Source organism: Physeter macrocephalus, chromosome 6, assembly GCF_002837175.3.
Source record: "Physeter macrocephalus isolate SW-GA chromosome 6, ASM283717v5, whole genome shotgun sequence".
In the NCBI taxonomy this organism is placed as follows: domain Eukaryota; kingdom Metazoa; phylum Chordata; class Mammalia; order Artiodactyla; family Physeteridae; genus Physeter; species Physeter macrocephalus.
In genome coordinates this window covers 36,882,774-36,902,929 of record NC_041219.1, presented here as the reverse complement: position 1 = coordinate 36,902,929, position 20,156 = coordinate 36,882,774, and the positions used below count along the sequence as shown (strand labels likewise).

General features: G+C 38.9%; 2 protein-coding genes across 7 annotated transcripts in view; one reads left to right on the top strand and one right to left on the bottom strand.

Annotated features, from left to right (window-relative positions):
• Window positions 1-447: 447 nt before the first annotated feature.
• NFYB (nuclear transcription factor Y subunit beta) lies at window positions 448-17,761 on the top strand. Of its 6 annotated transcripts, XR_008617574.1 has the most exons (9): window positions 477-584; window positions 3,159-3,245; window positions 9,468-9,561; window positions 10,975-11,105; window positions 13,224-13,421; window positions 14,655-14,736; window positions 15,458-15,537; window positions 16,137-16,380; window positions 17,414-17,761. XR_008617574.1 is itself a non-coding variant. In XM_024127413.1 (8 exons), exons 2-8 carry the CDS (start codon window positions 3,240-3,242, stop codon window positions 16,167-16,169), a joined length of 624 nt encoding a protein of 207 aa, XP_023983181.1. In that variant the 5' UTR covers window positions 448-584; window positions 3,159-3,239; the 3' UTR covers window positions 16,170-17,761. The 6 variants fall into 6 exon arrangements, 5 of the variants coding, with proteins under 5 accessions (XP_023983181.1, XP_007120896.1, XP_007120897.1 ...); XM_024127413.1 differs by having other exon boundaries at window positions 448-584; window positions 16,137-17,761; XM_007120834.3 differs by lacking the exon at window positions 477-584 and adding an exon at window positions 1,171-1,711 and having other exon boundaries at window positions 16,137-17,761.
• Window positions 11,155-20,156, bottom strand: part of HCFC2 (host cell factor C2) — a 60,979-nt gene continuing 51,977 nt past the window's right edge. The window contains exon 17 of the mRNA XM_055085269.1: window positions 11,155-11,324. Within this exon, the coding sequence (XP_054941244.1) occupies window positions 11,302-11,324 (23 nt within the window). The 3' untranslated portion in view covers window positions 11,155-11,301. The remainder of the gene's footprint in view (window positions 11,325-20,156) is intronic.

The following is a 20,156-nucleotide window of genomic DNA, read 5'->3' as shown; positions in this document are numbered from 1 at the left end:
AACTCCACCCTGCAGTTCGGGTGTTGCCCTGGCCGACAGCTTCTGCCCTTGGTTTCCCCATCTTAAAAATCGAGGCGCAGGCAGGCTGCACTCAGGCGGATGAGACACTTGCACTTGGTGGAGGGAGGGGATTGAAAAGAGAGGGAAGGCTGAGAAATCACGCTTCGCAAGGCCCGGGGAAAACACCGCGGGAAGCAAGTCCGCACAGACCTTAGCAGCAGCGCGCCAGAGTCCCGGTCCCTGGAAGCCCACGCCGAGCAAAAGGCCGCTGGCCGGCTCCGCCGTGCCCCGCAAGACCTACCCGCAGCTGCCCCCAGCCCGCTCAGCAGGCTGGCACAGCTGCAGCCGCTCGGCGCACTGGGCGGGGCCGGAGGCGGGGCCGGGGCCGGGGCTAGGCCGCGCCGGGCGGGCGCGCGGGAGGCGCGGAGGGAGGGTGTCGCGCCGAGGGAAGCGGCCCACGGCGGAGGGAGGGGAGGCCGAGTCCTGGAAGCGGAGCTCCGCGCTGGGACTGGTTCCTTCGCAGCCATTTTCTGTCCAACCAAACAGCCGATTGGAGACGGGAGCCAACCAGGGCTGCATTGGAGGTTTGTGTCTCGCTTCGGCCAATGATCGCTCCTAAACCGACTCCACTTTAGCTCGAATGAAATGTCCGTCTCCTCCCGGCGCCGTCCCCGCCGCCAACGCCGCCGCGGCCGGGGGCACTCGCCTCCCTCCCGCGCGCCCTCCCGCCCGGGCCGGAGCCGGGGCCGGGCGGGCGCCTGCGAGGCCTGTCCCGCTGCGGGCCCAGCCGAGGAGCAAGCGCGGGGCCGCTGCGCGGCTCTTTGTGCGCGGGGCCGAGGAGCGGCGGGACGCGGGCCAGGCCGCCCCCTGTTCGCCGCCGCCGCAGAGCTCCGGGCCCGAGGCCGAGGAGGGGGCGCCGGGGCACCATCGGGCCCCGCTCTCGGCGGCGTCCCAGCCGGCTCCATTTTGTGCGGAGAGCCGGCCGGGGGGCGGGGGGACGCAGCCAGGACCTCCGGCCCCGATTCTGACCCCTGGGCCTGGCCGCCGCGCGGGCGTCCCCGGGGAGCGCCCCCCTTCCGCCCGCCGGTCCGCGGGGGCACGGCGGGGCCGGGCCGCTTTGTCTGCCCCGGCACCCCGGGCGCCGTGCGGCGGGCGGGCGGGCGTTGGGCGCGGGCCCGGGCTGGGCGAGTCGGGGGGATGCGCGCCAGGGGCGTCCGCGCCGCGCGGGCGGGACTGACAGGTCGGCCGGGCGGGCCGTGGGGCCGGGACCAGCCCGCGCACCTTCGTGGGGAGGAAGCGAGGTCCCCGGGAGGAAGGAATGGATTTGGTTTCCCCGCAGTCTGGTTTACGCGTAAAGAATGCAGCCATCTGGCGGCTTGCGGTCCCTGGACTTGCCCCGAAGGTGGGAAGGAAGCCTTCCGGATTGGACTAAGGTTTTAATCTTGGGTGGGAGGCGGGGAGGATATGCCAGGCTTTAGGAGTAGTAGTCTCCGAGAACAAAGAATTAGAGGACCCACAAGTCGTAATCTCGACCGAAGTACTCTAATGAGATGATTTAAGCAAGGTTAGGTAGCGTATGACCTTTAAAAAAAATAGTATTCCACTAACCTGCATGGACTCCACGGTTCGTGCCACGAATCACTGGGATGGTTTCGGCTTTCTTCTATGGAAACTAATCAGCAATATAAAGTGATGAGGTAAACTGATCAATGTAAGTGGCATTAACAAATAGGGATTTTATTTGTAAAGTATTGAAAGTTTAACCCAAATACCTTAAAAGGCAATTATTCCTTCCTCACACTGCTGCTGTAGTTTTTAATTTAAGGATTATATTGATGCAAAACTCTGGTTTTGATGCCAAAGAATGGAGGGTGGAGGAAGGAAGGGTCTACTGCTTTTCTTGGATACAAATTTGCATTTCTTTAAACATTAAACAGATGTATGCATTCCCTTGAGCTTTCATATATATCATAACCTGCCTTTAAGAAAATATATACCATATGAGGTGATAGTGTTTTTCTTTGATATACCGAATCTAAATATATACCGACTCAACTATTTGGGTGAGTGATTGTGGTGAGGTGTGGCACCCCTTCCCCCAGCAAAAATACATAAATATATACAGCTTCTATATTTTAAGGATGCTGAGGATTTTTACCCCCCAGAGACACCCTTTAAAAAATAACACTTATAGCTACAAGGAAGGAATTTTCCGGGCAGCTTTGGGCTAGGAAGAGGACGATATTTGGAAAGAAATTAGAAATTCCTTTTAAGATTATAACACAGTGGACAATGTCAGCCAGTCTTTGCTGCCTGGACCCTTGTAATGGCATTTAAAAATTCAATTCAGTGGTTATAATTTTTTGTGCCATTTACTAGATTTCATGCTTGAATGCGTATCAGTATTTTTTTCTTCTTTTAAAAATTAACACTAAAAGGGTATGTTTTTGTCCCCCCACTCTCCATTTAATCGTTTCACTCGAGAAAAGGAAAAGCAAATGAGAAAGGGAGATTGTAACATTGTAATAGATGCTAGTTTATTCAGCTATTTATGCCTTAAGGTGAGAAGGAAGTTCTGTTGAGATGCAATTTGAGTCCAAAATGGTGGTGCCTTAAAATGATAAAGGTCTTAATTGTGTTGTTCTCTGGGCAACATGTATCTTCTTCCCGCTATAACCTGAGATATTTAAAAGCATTATACTCTGAGGTAAATTTGTCTCACCTTTTTGAGCTTTTGGACTCTAAATCGCACTCTAAAACAATAAGAAAATCATCACCAAAAAATTAAGTTGATAAATGGGGTGTTCGTGTCTGGGTGTCGATATTTTAAATAGTTTAGATATGTTACATGATTTTGGTCTCTTGCATATTACATAATTTGGTGTGTGGTGATGAATATTTATGGTGAACATGACTAAATATAGGGTTATGTTGGAAAAGCAATACCTCCCCCCGACGGCATTAACTTTTTAAGTTCTCCAAAATATATCTTCCAATTTAACAAACATTTATTGGGTGCTTGCTTTTTGCACCATTTTTTAGCCATGCACTCCATTAAATAAGAATAGTAGGTAAAATTGTATATGCCTTTTAAAATTTTACTAGGAAGAAAGCCTATAGGCTAACTTTTTTACTACTAATAGATGTTTATCTTCTAGGTTGGAATTGGGCAGAGATTAGACACCTTTTTAGGCAGGTGTTCTTGAGTACCACTGACAACACGGTTCTCAAAGTATTTCATGACAGTAAGTATGTTTTATCATTTTGGTTGTTAATTTGATTTGAACTGTAATTAGCTGGAAACAAAATTGTAACTGATTTATATTGGAGATTCCTGATAGAATGAATGCCTTTCAAGGCCAGACAGTACCTCTCCTCATTCCTGTTGCTTTCTTCTTTTTAGGGACTTGCATATATTAAGTGTTTCCTCTGGGTCCTTAAGAGTTGTCCAGGCTACAGGGTAAAAAGCTGTCCCAGCTCTCAAGAGGCTATCTGTTTAGCTGGTAGGGCTTTAGTCAAATTGAATACTTAAGAGGCAAGTTATGTGTGGAACAGAAAATGCTGGTTCTAAGGGTAGCACAAGTGAAAAGGGAGGTGTGGTGGGCTTGGTAGTTGGGAATGTCATGGAGGGCGCCTGCAGGGTTCGAACTGAGCCTTGCAGGATGAGTGGGGTTGGATAGGTGCAGGCTGTCACCAGAAGCAAAAGCTTGAAAGTAGGGGTGAGTGACTTATGTTTAGTGGCTGGGCAGTAGATCTGCATGGTCCAGGTGGGGATTTCACAGGATAATCTAATGAAGAGATACCTGTCTGGATACGTGACCTGTCTGGATACTTAATCTTGAATCTGATACTACATCTGTAACATCAGGCATGTCACAACTTCCTTGAGACATGATTGCCTCACTCCTAAAACAAAAGAACAAAAGAACCTGGTGATCCCTAAATAAGGTTTTTTTTTAAAAAATCAGCCCTGAAGATAGAGTTGGAAACCAGTTTAGTTAGGTTAAGTAGGGGAACCTCTCATGTAAAGCCATGAAATGGTTTGGATTTGATGCGGAAGACTTTTAGAACCATTATAGGTTCAAGAGCTATAGAAGCAATGTTTCCGTGAGATTGGTCTTAAAACTACATGTACCCAGGTAGGTTGGATAGTAATCCAGTGGACATAGAAAAGGAAGGGCATATCAGAAAACATTTAAACAGATTAGGTAGATCTTGGAGGAGATGGAAGAACCTAAGATGACACTGGTATAATTAGCCTGGAAGAGTAGAGAGATGGCATCATTAACCATGGAATTGCAACAGTTCAGAAGGAGTTCTTATCCATTGCCTCCTTGCAGGGGATGGGGGAGGTGAATTTCATTTTCCAGTATCTTAAGTTTGCAGTGGTGGGATATCAGACATATTCTACAGGCCTGGCTTGCTTGAGTGGCAGTCATGATATAGTTGTAGATGTAGGACTTATGAGCATAGAAATGATATTTAATGAGTTTATTAAGAAAGTAAGTGAAGAAAGAGAAAACGATTGTTGGTTAAAACTAACAAGTAGGATGTGGGAAGGAAAGAATATTGCTTTGGAAATCAAGGGAGAAGAGAATTCCAAGCATAAATGTGGGGTCAGCAGTGGCCAGCACTACAAAGAACAGTCAAGTAGGTTGAAGGCAAGATCTTTGGCAACTTTTGAGAGCAGTTTCAGTATCGTGTTGGGATGGAAAAGCACATGTCACAGAGTTTCAATAGGACTGAAGAGGTGTGTAAGGACTGTCAGGGTGAGGATGAGCCAGAGTGTGGAGCAGAATTAAGGTTGTATATGTCTATATGTACTTTGGTGTGTTTAATGAGGGAGACTAAGCATGTTTAAGGAAGAATGAAGAAGTTGGTACTGGAGATGAGGAATCTTTGTATTATTTCTTATCCTCAAAGAGATAAAAAGGAATTGATCCATAGAACAGGTGAAAGGGGTCATGTAAGAGAGAAAACTTTTTATGCCTGGGAAGAATATGAGAACTGTATTTGAAGGGACAGTAATAATACTAGGGTACATTTGCTGAGTTCTTACTGTGTATCATGCACTTTGCTAAGTGCTTTTTATACAATACCTTCACTTCTCATAGCAATTTCATTTTGAAAATGGGGAAGTTAATATTGTCCTTGCTTGAGAAGCATCTTTGAAGGGTTTTTTTTTTTTTTTTTTTGTGGTATGCGGACCTCCCTCTGCCGTGGCCTCTCCCGTTGCGGAGCACAGGCTCCGGACGCGCAGGCTCAGCGGCCATGGCTCACGGGCCCAGCCGCTCCGCGGCATGTGGGATCCTCCCAGACCGGGGCGCGAACCCGGTTCCCCTGCATAGGCAGGCGGACGCGCAACCACTGCGCCACCAGGGAAGCCCCTGAAGGTTTTTAATATACAATCAGTAGACTCAGAATTTAGAGGACAAATTAAAGACGTAGGCTTAAGGACTATTTGAAAAACTATCAGGAACAAATACTGTAAAGTACTTCGCATCTGAGGCTCTGGACTTCGGCCTCATTTAGGGTGCCACCTTTGGCAAGTCATTAGCCTCACATAACCTCAATTTTCTCACCTGCTTCATGGGGTCATGAACATTGCATAAGGTATTTAGAAAGTGCTCAAAAATGTTAAACATATTAAAGAGGGCACTACTTACCGCATTTGTGCAACAGATTATTAGTATAGTTAAGATACTGCTACATCAAAAAATTATAGAATAAAATTTACTAGCTTAGACAGCTGACCATTTATTTCACATAATATTTTAGAGAACAATATTATCAGTTAAACTAAATACTTAGAATAGTCAATAAAGTTAATTTAATGGGATTTAACTACTCTTTGTCCATATTTCTCAGTTCCCTTGGATCTAATGATTGATCATTTTACCCATTCTCGTCATTATCCTACATGCTCTTTCCTCTTTGTTGTCTGGATGGAATTCAACACTTCAGGGTCTCTGTTCTTACCAGGCTTGTAAGTATCACAGCTGGACATATTGATTCCACTAAACATTTCTGGTCACCGACTTCAGCTAGGCTCTTTGCATCCTCCTAGCACTCCTGTTCCCTTCCCTTTGCATTCTCTGGGGAAAGCCATCTGTCTCCCCAGCTGTAAGAGTCCCAGCATTATCCTTGGTTCTTCCTCCAGCTCTTATTCAGTCAGCCACCACGTCTGTTGATTTTACCAACGGAAAAGCTCTGTAGTCTCTGCTTCTGCTGTCCAGTGCTGCTGTCCTGTCGATACTGGGAATGTTCATCATCTTTCCTGAACTCGTGCCCTAAATGCAGCATTATAGTCCTTACTGGACTTCTGCCCCCATTCTTGCTCCCCTCCAGTTCACTTTCTACACTGGACTGTAGCCAGAGTGATGTTTTTAACAAGAAACCTGATTTGCATTCTTCTGCTAAAACGCTTCTTTGGTTTACTCTTGCCCACAAAGTACTGCTTGATCCAGCCGCTGCTTAGCTCATTCCAGTCCACCAGTACTATTTCTCAGTTTCCTTTGCCTGGAACATTCTTGTCCCATCTTTCTTTGACTGATTGGTGTTCATCTTTCAGTCTCAGTTTAAACGTCATTTTCTTAAGATGGCCTTCCTTGACTCTTTAGACTAGTGAGGTTCCTTATGGAATAAACTCCCAAAGCGTATAACAAAACATCTTTTCTTTCCTTAGCACTGGGCACTAGCAATTAGTTAATTATTTGTCATTATTTAATAACTATATATAACATTTACTGAGTACTCCTGTTGTACTATGGTAGGTCTTTACATGGTAAGTACTATTCTCGTCCCACTTGCCAGTAAGTAGCAGGGAATTCAAACCAGGTGATCCGATTCCAGAGCATGTGCCTTGGAAATACTAATAGGATGCGCTCCCCACCCCGTCCCCCTGACCCCAGTTTACATAACATTTGTCTTCTCTGCAAGATGAGGACAGAGACCTTGTCTTTGTTGTTGACCTGTGACGTTGTCGGCACATAGCACAGACTTGATAAATACAGGGTGCTTCCTCGGTAAATATTTGTTCACTGGCTTACAATCTACAATCTATTTTGTAGATTTTCATAGGAAGTTTTAGACCTAGAAAAAGCCTTTGGGATGTATCTAGCAAGTTACCCCCCTCATTTCTTATATATATATATATAGGAGGATAGCTAGCATATTGTAAGCATCAAAGATGAGGCTAGCTTGTTGAATGGAAGATTCTAAGAGCCTTGGGGATTCCAAGATGGGAACACTGATTCTTGGCTTACAGAATAGGGTAAATCAGAAAGATTTCAGGAGGATGGGTGAACACTGGGATTAAAGTACGGGGCAGGATTTTAATGGTAGAAAGATAGAAGAGAGGAAGACAGGAGTGGTGAAATGACAGAAAAGCTAAAACTTGCAGAACCAAAGATGCATACAGCTAAGCAGATGACATGTGGCTTATCTTCAAAGGAGGGAGGGTGAGATCTGACATCTCCTGAGTACACTATGTGCCAAACTCTGTCCTTAGCAGGTTTTTAGTCTTTATTTAATTCCAACAACTCTATGAAATACTTTCAGGCTATCGTGGACATTGATTTAGCAAAGGATTTCTGTAACTGCCTCCAACCCCCCTTCCCAAAAAAACAAACTGTATTTGTTTCTTAGTTGTAGGCTTTTAACCACTTTGGGCCTGTCTCCTGCACCTTGATCTTCCCTAGGGCACTGTAAAAACCAATCCATTCACAGCTATCCTAATTGACCTCTTTTTCATGGCTAATAAATCCATCATCATATCTATTAAAGTCAACCCTCCTGGTATCTTTATAGCATTTTAGGGTCAAAATAGCATTTTATATTTGGAAAATGCTTCATACATATATTAGCTGTTTAAGATGGGGAAGGTGAAATTATTATTTCCATTTTATATAGAAATACATTTAACCGGTAGGGATGCTTGTTTTCAGGGATCAGTAAGAGAGTCTAAATCAGAGCTCACTGACTGTTGTTTACCTTCTCTTAGAGGGCACTAAGAAGCATCATAAATAGGTACCCTGTACTTGCACAAATTATTAAAAGTAAGTGAATTCTATTCTCTATCCCCTTAAAACAGCTATATAAATTATGGAAATGTATCTGTATTTACAATTAAATTAGATACCACAGTCAACAGATGCATCAAATAAATGCCATGTTATTGAAGACTTGGAAACTAGCCTGGTATTTTAGTATTAGATAAAAATCCAACAGAGATGGAAAGGAAGAGGTGTTACATAAGGACTCAAATATTGCAGTTAATAACATTGTTTGTGCTGGTTCCTGGGCCTTGATAAACATTTAGGATCAACTCTCTCTTCTTGATTTGGCCTGAAAGCATATATAAATTACACTTAATTTTTGCTATGCTTTTTATTCAGATAATGCATTCAAAATTTTTCCATCCACAATTAGCCAGTCCCTTATTGTTTTGAATAGTATTATTTGCAAAGCAGAAAGACTTCCAGGATTTGCCATGTTGGAATGGAGACAGTTCAGGGCTTATGGGTACCCCCCCACCCCGCCCAGAATTTCCCTCTTAGAAATCATTTACCTTTGAGTAAAATTAAGCAGGGTTTTGTTTTTATTTTGGCCACGCCGCGTGGCTTCAGGGAATCTCAGTTCCCTAACCCACAGCAGTGAAAGCGTGAAATACTAACCACTAGACCACCAGGGAATTCCCAGGGTTCTTTTAAAATAGTCATTTTAACTCTCATTTTTGTCTGTGGTTATCATTTTCCTATTTTTATATACAGATCTCCAATCTCCCTGACCCCTCCTTTTCTTTTTTCCTTAACGAGTCAAGAGTCTGAGGGTGGGGGAAGAGAAAATTAACCTTTGACTAGAATTAGGGGTGATGAGCTTGTTCAAAATGTGGGTGTACTTTTGGGTTGCACGGGTACAGAATTGTGCAAGGAATCCATATGCTTCTTAAACCAAACAACAGTTTAAACCAGGATATTGTCTCTTGTGGAACTTCTGTGAGATAGCAAAGAAAGTTTGCAGCGAGAGCAAAAAAGTTCATGTAGGAATATCTGGCTTTAGCAGGAGAGCTGAACAGGCTGGATATATCCAGGTGGCTAACCACTAAGCTGATTTTGGCTTTGCTTGCCATTACAGAGATAAATTAGGTTGTAAGTCAGGGTTGCCTATACTATATTTGATGATTATACAATTGAAAAGAAAGACGTATGTGTTTTAAATTCATTTCCTTGTTTTGTTTCTCCGTTGGTCTTAGGCTTATCACTTAATAGAGGGTGAATAGGGGAATCTTGAATCATTGGCAAATTATCAAAAGGTTTCCAAATCAAGAAATATGTTTTCTTTTAGTAAGCTTAAGCCTATGAAAAATGTAACTGACTCATCCTATGACAGTTTATGAGCACTGAATCTATTATGTAGTGTTTAGACAAGTTTTATTGAAGATTATTGAAAGCTTTTTTTCCTCATAGATGGATGGTGACAGTTCCACCACAGATGCTTCTCAACTAGGAATTTCTGCAGACTATATTGGAGGAAGTCATTATGTTATACAGCCTCATGATGGTAAGAAAGCCACAATTAGAAACAAATTCACAAGTAGGAACAAATTAGAAAGTGGAAATTTTATTGATGTGATGTTCTAGGTTACTTTTGTCTTTACAGGAAAATTTGCACTCTTGTGTCACAGTTTAGTGATAGTCTAAAAAGGTATACTTTGCTATTTTTATTAGAGATAGTCTTCAAAAGAATGATGGGTTTTAGAAAAGAATTCTATAAAAGTATGCCTTTTTAAAGCTGGTACAGTTTCTTTAATGATTTGTTATTGATTTCCTACTTAAGTATATTAAATATGGCGAATTCTTAATTGATAAACTGAGTAGTTCTTTAGAGGGTGGTTGCTAGCTATTATATTTCTAGTACTAATGAACAGACTTACCTTTGGTTTTTATTCAATATTAAGTTTTAACTATGTAGTAGAATGGCAGTATTATGTTGGCCTATCAGAAATTGCTTTTGTGGCATTCTGATGTGTAAAATTAAAAAACACTAAGATATATTTTTGTAGAAGGCAGTTGGGGGTAGGTGATTATTTACTCCATCCTAAAACAGATATTCAAACAAGTTAATTTTGATAACATCATTTTAAACATGTAAAAATGTAAACGGAATCAACTTAAGTACCTTTCTTATTTAATACTTATATTAATAAAAGAGTGGGAAGTTTACTTATAAGATACTGCATTTAATCATAAAAGGATATTATTTGTACTATGAAAGCTTCAGTTATATCTAAAAATTTAGTTTCTGTAAGAACATTGGATTACTGCTATAGCTTTGTTCATAAACTATTACTACATTAGTGGTAACCCAATTGGGTTAGTAATATTCAAGTCCAGTTTTTCCATTCTATATAAACTTGGCTTTGGATAAACACACACCCTTTTAATCTTGTTATATGCATGGAGCCATAGATCACAGTCTCTTCTATTTTATAGCTAAGTTATGTAACAGATAATTTATGAGCACCTCCTCTGTTGGAGGTGCTGTACCAAGTCCTAGGAAGGACACAAAGCTGATCCCTGGCTTCAGGTAGCAGAAATCTAAGAGGGGGAATGAGAAATAAGGATTATAAAATGTGTTAGAGAAGAGACACAAAGAAGCACTTGTTTCAGATATTTTGTGAAAGGAGCGATCACTTCTGCAGGTGCTGTGGAGATGTATTTGAGCTTTTTGGAGAGTGGGTAGGTAGGATTTAGTAGGCAGAGTTGAGGATAAGAGTATTCTAGGCAGTGGGTTGAAATTAATGAGGAGGCTCAGTTATGGCCCTGAGAAAATTGTGAAAAGAACTGCTGTCCTAATCCCTAAAAATGATTAGGAAATGAACCAGAATGTTTCTTATCTTAGATTGTTTGAGGTAGTCTTCTCTATCTTGAAGGAAAAATTATGAGAAGCTATAAACCTGTTATTTTTACTTAGATACTGAGGACAGCATGAATGATCATGAAGACACAAATGGTTCAAAAGAAAGTTTTAGAGAACAAGATATATATCTTCCAATTGCAAATGTTGCAAGGATAATGAAAAATGCCATACCTCAAACGGGAAAGGTAATGCTGAGGAGAAATTTAACTGGGTTTTGTTTTTCAGGGGTGGGGAGGGGGGAATGTAAAACTACATGAACACCTATTTCATGAATATAGTTAGCTGTTGATTTCAGTCATTCAGCCTTTCAGCAAAACACATATTTCAGCTGTACACACTTGGTTACTGAGCGGTGCTCCGATTCCAGCTCTCTCATGTCCCTCAGTGCTCCTGCTCCCCACTTGCTGGAAGCAGATAAAACAGAATTAAGAATCGTTTTAAAAATAGGTGCATTGTCAGAACTATCAGGTTTGGGGCATATGAAGTTGTAACTTCCATAATGTTGCGGCAAAATTGGATCATGCTGGGCTGATGGATGTAGTAAGGATTTTCCCCCCAAATCTATATGTTTGGAAACTTTCTCTATAATTATAAATATTAACATACATTTAATTCAACTGGCATGATTTTTTAAAGTAGTTTTGCCTTGTGAGAGAAATAACTGTATAAACAGTTACTTAACAGCTTTTAAAAACTCATCGTCACTCTACTTATCACTTGGTCTGAACTGAAGTCCACACTTTGTATATTGTTTTGTATTGCATAATAAGCTTTCTCTCATTTTATTGCTTAGAAAATACTTATGAAACTAATAAAGCTTACAAAGAAATACATTATTAAAATATATCACTAAGCCTAGAAGTTCCAATTTGAGGGGTCCTCCTTATGTTTTTTTTTTTTTTTTTGCGGTACACGGGCCTCTCACTGCTGTGGCCTCTCCTGTTGCGGAGCACAGGTTCCGGGCGCGCAGGCTCAGCGGCCATGGCTCACGGGCCCAGCCGCTCCGCGGCATGTGGGATCTTCCCAGACCGGGGCACGAACCCGTGTCCCCTGCATCGGCAGGCGGACTCTCAACCACTGCGCCACCAGGGAAGCCCTCCTTATGTTTTAAGGGGAAAAAAGCACAACTGCTGATAATTGTTTACTAGGCTAGGCCTGCGCTGCCTGATACTGTGGCTACTAGCCACATGTGGTTATTGAGCACTTGAAATGTTGGCCGAATGAACTGAGATGTGCTGTAAATGTAAAACATACCCCAGATTTTGAAGGCTTAGTATAAAAGAAAGGATAAAGAGATCTCAATTTTTAAAATGTTTTTTTAATTGAAGTATAGTTGATTTACAGTATTTAAAATATCTCAATTTTTAAATGGATTCTGTGTTTAAATGATAATATTTTAGATTTACTAGGTTAAGCAAAATATATTGAAATTAATTTCACCTTTTTTTTTTTTTTTTTTTTTTTTTTTTTTTTATAGCATAGCTGCTGGAACATCTGAAGTTATGTATCCAGCTCAGGTTATATTATCTTGTTTGACTGCATTTATGCAGTAACTCTTGTTACTTTTCACCAGGATGTAAAATAGGCATGGAGGTGAAGGACAGTATGTTTCAGTAAGGATTTTTTTGTCATTCCTGTTAGAAGTGGCTTTGGGATTGCATGATTTAATCTATTAGAGTTTCACTTTCAAACCCTAGACCACTAAGTGAAGAGTTGTTTTTATAATGAGATGGCAGGTGTGTGCTTCTTTTGGTAGGCTTTTTCATAAACTCAAAATGTATTCCGGACACTTTGTATCTTTATTAATACAAATGTTACCAGATGTCATTATTTCACTCCCTTGTAAGCCTTACAGTGAATTTAGTGTTTATTTTGTTTTTAAAAACTTTCTGGTGTCCTCATTGGTGGAAATGCCAGGGCAGAGAAGCGGTATCTAAGTCTAGCCCACAGTACACTCCAGACATAACAGGATTGATTTTCTTGGGGCACTTGGTTAGTAAGAGTTTTCATTTTTATGGGGTGGTAGGGTCATCCAGTAGTTGCTTTTATACCTAAATTCTGTTTTCTGTGAACAGTTGTCAAGGCTTCTCTCATTTGTATTTGAGTTTTCAGTCTCACTCAATGAGGGTTGCAATTTTGATAGCATACGTTACGTCACTGTTAGCAGCATATATTTTGAAGATTAAAGGTTAACAGGCATAAACTGAAATTTATATTCTTCTGAATAGCCTTTTATTTTTGCAGGTTCTTAGGAAAGTGGTGGTTATATTCCCTGCAGATTTACCTATGATTTTTCTCTTCAGATTGCAAAGGATGCCAAAGAATGTGTTCAAGAATGTGTAAGTGAGTTCATCAGCTTTATAACATCTGAAGCAAGTGAAAGATGCCATCAAGAGAAACGGAAGACAATCAATGGAGAAGATATTCTCTTTGCCATGTCTACCTTAGGCTTCGACAGTTATGTAGAACCTCTGAAATTATACCTTCAGAAGTTCAGAGAGGTAAGTAAAGTGTCTCCCATTATGTTTTTAAGAAAATAAGATACACTATTCACTTTTAACTTTTTAAAGGTATTAATCATTTCTCAGAAGTACGTAATCACTTATATTACTGAACTTAAATAGGAAGTCCTTTCTTTTTTCCTTTGTTTATTACTAATGACAGCATAGTTGTGTAATGATTAAGAGCATGGACTCTGGATTCAGACCACCTGGATGCTGAACTCTGTTACCCTGGGCAGACTATTTAAGTACTTTAGGCCTTGGTTTCCTGGTCTGTAAAGTGACGCTAATAATAATAGTACCTACCTCACAGAGTTACTGAGAGGACTAAGTAAAATAATCCATGTACAGCCCTTGGCTTGGCACATACAGAGTGCTCGATAATGTTAGCACATGCTGTTATTGTTACTAATTTAAAAGAGGTAGCATCTCAAAGCTTGGGGCCTTTTAGATAAGAAAAAGGGAATTATAACTATATCCTTTTCTTATTATTGATTGAATTATTCTACATTTCCTATTTGGTTTTTCTTTGCATGTGGTATGAATTTTGTGAAAATGAATTGAGATCAGCATATTTATTTCTACACTCCAACTTGGGTGTCAGATCCACATTGCTTTCAAAATACTTTCTTAATGTCTCTAGTGTTAGAATCCCATTAAATTAGTGATATCTGCACAGAATGACTAAAGTAGGAAGAGAATGTGTAAATTCTTTACAGAACTTTTCCAAATCTTCAGCATCATTAGAACCTGAGAGAGGACAGAAACTTAGAGGTCTTTGATCCAAACTGTAATTTTGATTTAGGAATTTTAAACTCCAAACTGGCTGCTATAGTGCTGGCCGAGAGCTGCATGTATAGTTAAATGATAACTTGGATCACTTGTAGTAGATCTGCAAGCTGGGTATTTACAGTTTTTGCAGACTACTTCATCTGTAAATAGACTTCTCTTTTCCTTTTGATGTAGTGTGGAATAACTTTATTTTTACTCATAAATATTTTAGATTTTCTAGGTCATTACTAACACTGTCTTGTGATGACTACTGCATCTATAACAGCATTTTGAAGGACCTTTCCATATGTTATTAACCAGAAGCATTAATAAATACTCTGTATTTTGTAATAATAGAAGCTCCTAATTTTAGGAAATAAGTAAGCATTCTCATTTAGGAAACAGGTTGTTGTTGTTGTTGTTTTGAATACAGTGATTACTTGTTTGATTTCCCTTCCTCAGGCTATGAAAGGAGAGAAAGGAATTGGTGGAGCAGTCACAGCTACAGATGGACTAAGTGAAGAGCTTACAGAGGAGGCATTTAGTAAGCAGTGTTATGATACATTTATGCAGCTACATTCGTTCTTACGAGGCATGTAGATTGTTGGCAGTGGTTAATTCAGTATGTCTGTAGTAGAACTTTTGGAGTATTAGCACTGAGTGTTTTGACATAACACTATTTTGAATAGTTCTTACTAGTTGATGCCCTTATATTTGAAGTCGGTGAGGGATAAGTGTATAAATTTTAATTCTGCAGAGATTATAATCTTTCACCAATAGTTCTAATGGATTTCCATAGTCCCTAGTTTTTGGTTTAAGATTCACATGAGAGGAGTATTGAGAATTGTTGTTTATAATAGAAAATCTTGTGATCTAAATAAATTTGAACTGAAGGTTTCTTAAAAATTGAGTGTCATATTGGTGAAATAAAAGGTCTATGGTGATTATGTTTCTCATATAAAATTTACATGTATATATATATATTTCTCATATTTAAAATATATACTGCTTAGTTATGTAAGTGTTGCTCCCAGCCAGGCCTCACAGTGTAGGTCTACTTATATGAGTCAGAAACTCCATCCAGTCTTTTATGCCCATGGGCAATTAGCGAAAGTACACTTCAGAAAACTGAAAAATGCTATAGGAAAAAAATGTGCATTTTTAGGGAACTTTTTTTAAATGGAAAAATCACAAAACCTTAAGGTTCAGGTCAAGAAAGCAGGTGCAATTCTTTTCCTGCTTTAACTTTTTTTTTTGTCTTTTAGCTAACCAGTTACCAGCTGGCTTAATAACTGCAGATGGTCAGCAACAAAATGTTATGGTTTACACAACATCATATCAACAGGTACAGTACCTTCTTTCTATTACTATTCTAAATAATTTTTAAAATTATATTAATTTTTAAAAATCACAGGTAGTTAATGTCAACACATTATTAAGAATCTGATAAAGGTTGTTAAAAATTGTTTTCTCAAAATATATAACTGTATAGTATTCTCTAATGGTTACAGATATGTACACAGATGTTCATACAGTTCACCCTTCATATCCATGGGTTCCACACCCATGGATTCAACCAACCATGCATCATGTTTCCGATCTGTGGTTTGTGGTTGGTTGAATCCGCAGGTGGCATTTGTGGATGCAGAACCCATGGATACTGAAGGCCGATTAAAGGACTTGAGCATCTGTGCATTTTGGCATCCACAGGGCATTTTGGAACCAATCCCCCATGGATATTGAGGGGATGAATGTATTTGCATAGATTTCTATAAAGATACATAAGAAATTATTAAAGTAGCTCCTTAGGTAGAGAGAATGGAGATTTGGGGTGGTAACTAGACTTATTTTTCATTTTCTGTTGTTTTTACTCTTTGAATGTTTATAACACACAGGAAACTATTTTTTCTTTAATTCTGCTCAATTTAAATTTTCAAATCTTAGATTTCTGGTGTTCAACAAATTCAGTTTTCATGATCCGAAGAAATGATGGACTGGAGAGTGTAGAGAACTGAGTCTGTATGATTCCAGAACAGAGACATTAGAAGGAGCTGACTGGTGAAAAGATGTCTCTTTGTATATTAAATAATTGTAATGTAGCTTCCCAATGCTTGACTAATTGAGGTGTTAATTCTGACTTGAGAATCTTTTTCATGAATGATTTTAAAGAAAAATTTGGATTTTAAAGGTATTAAAATATTTTTGTTTTGTACGAGTTTGTTGCTCTGTATGACTCCTGTATGCATTGTATATTGCAGTTTATTACTGTCAGAGATTTGTAGACAGTTTCTTATTTTCATATTGAATCATGTTACTTTTGTAATAATTCAAGTAAGCAGCTGGGTTAATTCATGATGTTTGCCCTTTTAATAAAAAATAAGGGTAGAGTTCATTTTGAATGCAAGTTGCCTTTATTATAAATTTGAGTTTGTCTTGGTTATATAATACTTTGCATGATAACCTAGCTAGATTTTTAGCATTTGCCATATTTATTAACTTTTTTGTAAAACATTCATAGCTTAAGCAGCACCATTTTTAAAAAAAATGTAACTGAGACGTTAAGTGTGAATGCAGAAGCAAATATTGTCGGCCCTGTTCAAGTTGGTGCCCCTTAACAGTGTTTACACTGTTCATGGTGCCTATTAAGATAGTTTTAGTTTATTGGAGCTTTTGTTAAGACTAGATTTGTTTTTGAGTTACATTATTATGAGTGTTGGAATTCATTTAAGTTTAACGTAGTCCCAGTGCTCTTGAAATGGTGCCCCTTTCATTTTGTATATGATTTTTCCAAAGGCATATCTTCAAATACTATATAGTATCCTCTTCCAGAAGAGGAATTTCATAGTCTGATGGTAAATGTCCTCATTTTACCTTTTTAATTGAAATGTCAAGTTTCCTATTGTGCTATGGGAACCAAGAAATGTCAGACATCATTGTGTGTATACAGAGCTTTTTTGCATGGGTGAGTGAATGAAGAACAGAGTTAGTGCTGTGAATGGTGCGAAAGAGAAACCGCCAGCTTCTAGTGTGCTGTCTTGATCTTTGCAATAAACTAAATTTAGATAATGTAACTTTGTATAATTTACTAGTATTGTACTTGGGTTGTTCCTTTTTTAAAGTGAGGATTTGTATTTTCTCACCTATTCTTTTTGGTGATAATTAACTTGAGTCTTTTTTTTTTTTTTTTTTTTTTTTTTAAATCAACAATTGCTCTTGTATAGTTTGCCTAAAAGGCACTTAGAGTGAATGTCATCTTGGAAGGACACTCAAATTTATAATGGAGAAGCAATTTCCTAGATACAGGCTGGACAGAAACGTTTACTTTGCCAGAAGGAGCTTTTGCGGGCACAACTGGGATAATCTGAAGTTAATAACTCCCTCACTACCTTCCCATTTAAAAAATAATCTTCATTACAGAAAATTCAAACGGGCAAAAAAGGGTGGTTAAGCAAAACCAACCATCATCCTACTATGTTAAAAACAACCAATGTTAATATTTTGGTAAATATGATTTGTCCTTTTACTTTGCTAAATATGTATATTTTTATAAAAATGGGCTCATACTTGCATACTGTTTTGTAACATGCTTTTTTCACTTAATATATTGTGAACATCTTTCCCAGGTCATTACACAATCTTCTACTTTTATTTCTTTATTATTCTGTTGTATGGCTGAAACATAATTTATTTAATCTTCTATTGGACATTTTGACTATATACATCTTTTCACAGTTATAAACAACACTTCATTGAATCTTGTGTACATCCATGACTGTTTTCTTCAAATAAATTCTATTAGTAGAATTGTTGCTTTAACAGATATGCAAAATTTTAAGGCTTTTGATACATATATAATTGTATTTTTGAAATATCTTCTGTTTGATCCAGGCAGTATTTCATATAACTGATAAAAGCACTTAATCTTTGGTTATCAGGTTCTTTCTCTAAAGTTGAAAGACTGAGCTATGTTTAAGAATCAAGATAAAATAATCAGACAACTTTAAAATGTATATCAGTATATACCAAAATGAAATTCTAAATTTAATAATTCGCTATTAGTACTAAAAATTTAGAGTAGGTAAAATTAGGTCAATTTTGGATTATACGGGCTTCATACTCTGAAAGAACATTGACAATTTGCACGTGTCAGGTCCATAATCCCCTTTTATGCATGTGAGAAGTAGTGCTGCCTTCTTACCTGGCTATGTTGCATGTAACTGAATGTCATGTTTTCTTCCCCCCTGTAACTTCTTAAGTATATAAGCTCCTACATTAACCTAAAAGTTAGTTTTTAAAATAATTTTGTACGTGTTGCTTTATGAGTATCTAAGAGAGAAATGGGTTTCAGTGATTAAGTCATAGAAGAAGGGACTTAAGTTAGCTTCTGTCTATCCCCTCACTACCTCATTATAAACGAGATGCTTTAGTCCAGAGAAAATTTTTTAAAATGCTACCTTCCTAGTGTCATATGCTTGGGTATGATGATGTTTTAAGCTATTTGTATATCTTTTCCTCTTATACTATCTATGCAGTATTTTCCTTTCTTCAAAAACATACCTTCCTGCATATCAATTAGGCCTGAAAAATGAAAAAAAAAAAAAAAGTTTCTACCATTTACCAAGAATGAAATCTTGCAGTGCAAGATTTTTGGAAAATATATTTTCTCTTAGGGAAACTTGTTATTTTATCAGCAGTCCAAAATAAGACAATATTTCTTGCTTTATGTGATAAAATACACTTCTGAGTCACTCAAATAAGTGATACTGGATGAGATCTATACTGAAAGCTAGTCTATTTTATTTAAAAAATTTTTTTGTTTTAAAAAAAAATTTTTTTTTTTTTTAAATTTATTATTTTTTTGGCCACGCCATGTGGCTTGTGGGATCTTAGTTCCCCAACCAGGGATTGAACCTGGGCCCCTGGCAGTGAGAGCGCCGAGTTCTAACCACTGGACTGCCAGGGAATTCCCAAAGCCAGTCTATTTTAAATGTATATTTTTGGTATCCCTGAATTAGACAATTTATTAGTTTATGTAATAATTTATATATATTGACATTAAACTCACATTAAGTCATATAGTACGCTCATGAGTTAAAAATAGAACCCTACTAACTTTGTTTTCAAAGAGTTGTACTATACTGTCTAAAAAATATTCAGTTGTAATTTATGGTTTCTTTTAGAGCTAGAAATGTTACTTTGCTTAATTTCACCAAGTTTAGCTTCCTCTTGCTCCTCCTGCTCCAGCCACCCTGGTCCCTTGGCTCCTTGTGCTGTGTTCTTTGTTTCTTCCCACCCCGCTGCCATGGCTTTAAACACATATACTTCCTTCTGCCTGGGTAAGGCCAATTCATCCTTCAGGTCTCAGCTTAAACTTCATCAGGAAAGCCTTTAAAACTTTTGTAAAAACTTTGTACTAATCATCAAATACGGAAAATAGCACCACCCAAAATCGGTTTGTAATAGCCGATATGCTGGCTGCTATTGCCCCATGGATATTTCTTTCAAGACTATGCTGCTTTTTATACCTGATTTTAAGGATTTTAAAACCGTAAGGCAGAATCCTTTCAAACCATGGGCTACAGATGGCATTGGGATGGATTCACATCTCTGGCTTCTGGGCAGCACATTTTGAGATACAAGCTTGCCTAGGAATACAGTTACAGCTTTCCCTGACCTTACTCCAGAGACAATTTCCTTTTGCACTGCATATTAAATAGATACCTGTGCAAGGCAATGAATTGTAAGAACTCCTTTGCCAAGTTTAGTGCCACCGAGCATGCCAAATAAAGTCAGTAAAATATGTGCTGGCTCTGTCTGTAGAGGCCTAATGGCCATGTATGCCTTTTAGGGGCGGAAGTTACAAGTTGATAGATAATTCCTCCATCTTCCTCAAAAATACATAAGATTAAAAACTTCTGACTTAACAGCATAAATTTTTGCCTCTTTTAAAAAGGCATAATTTAG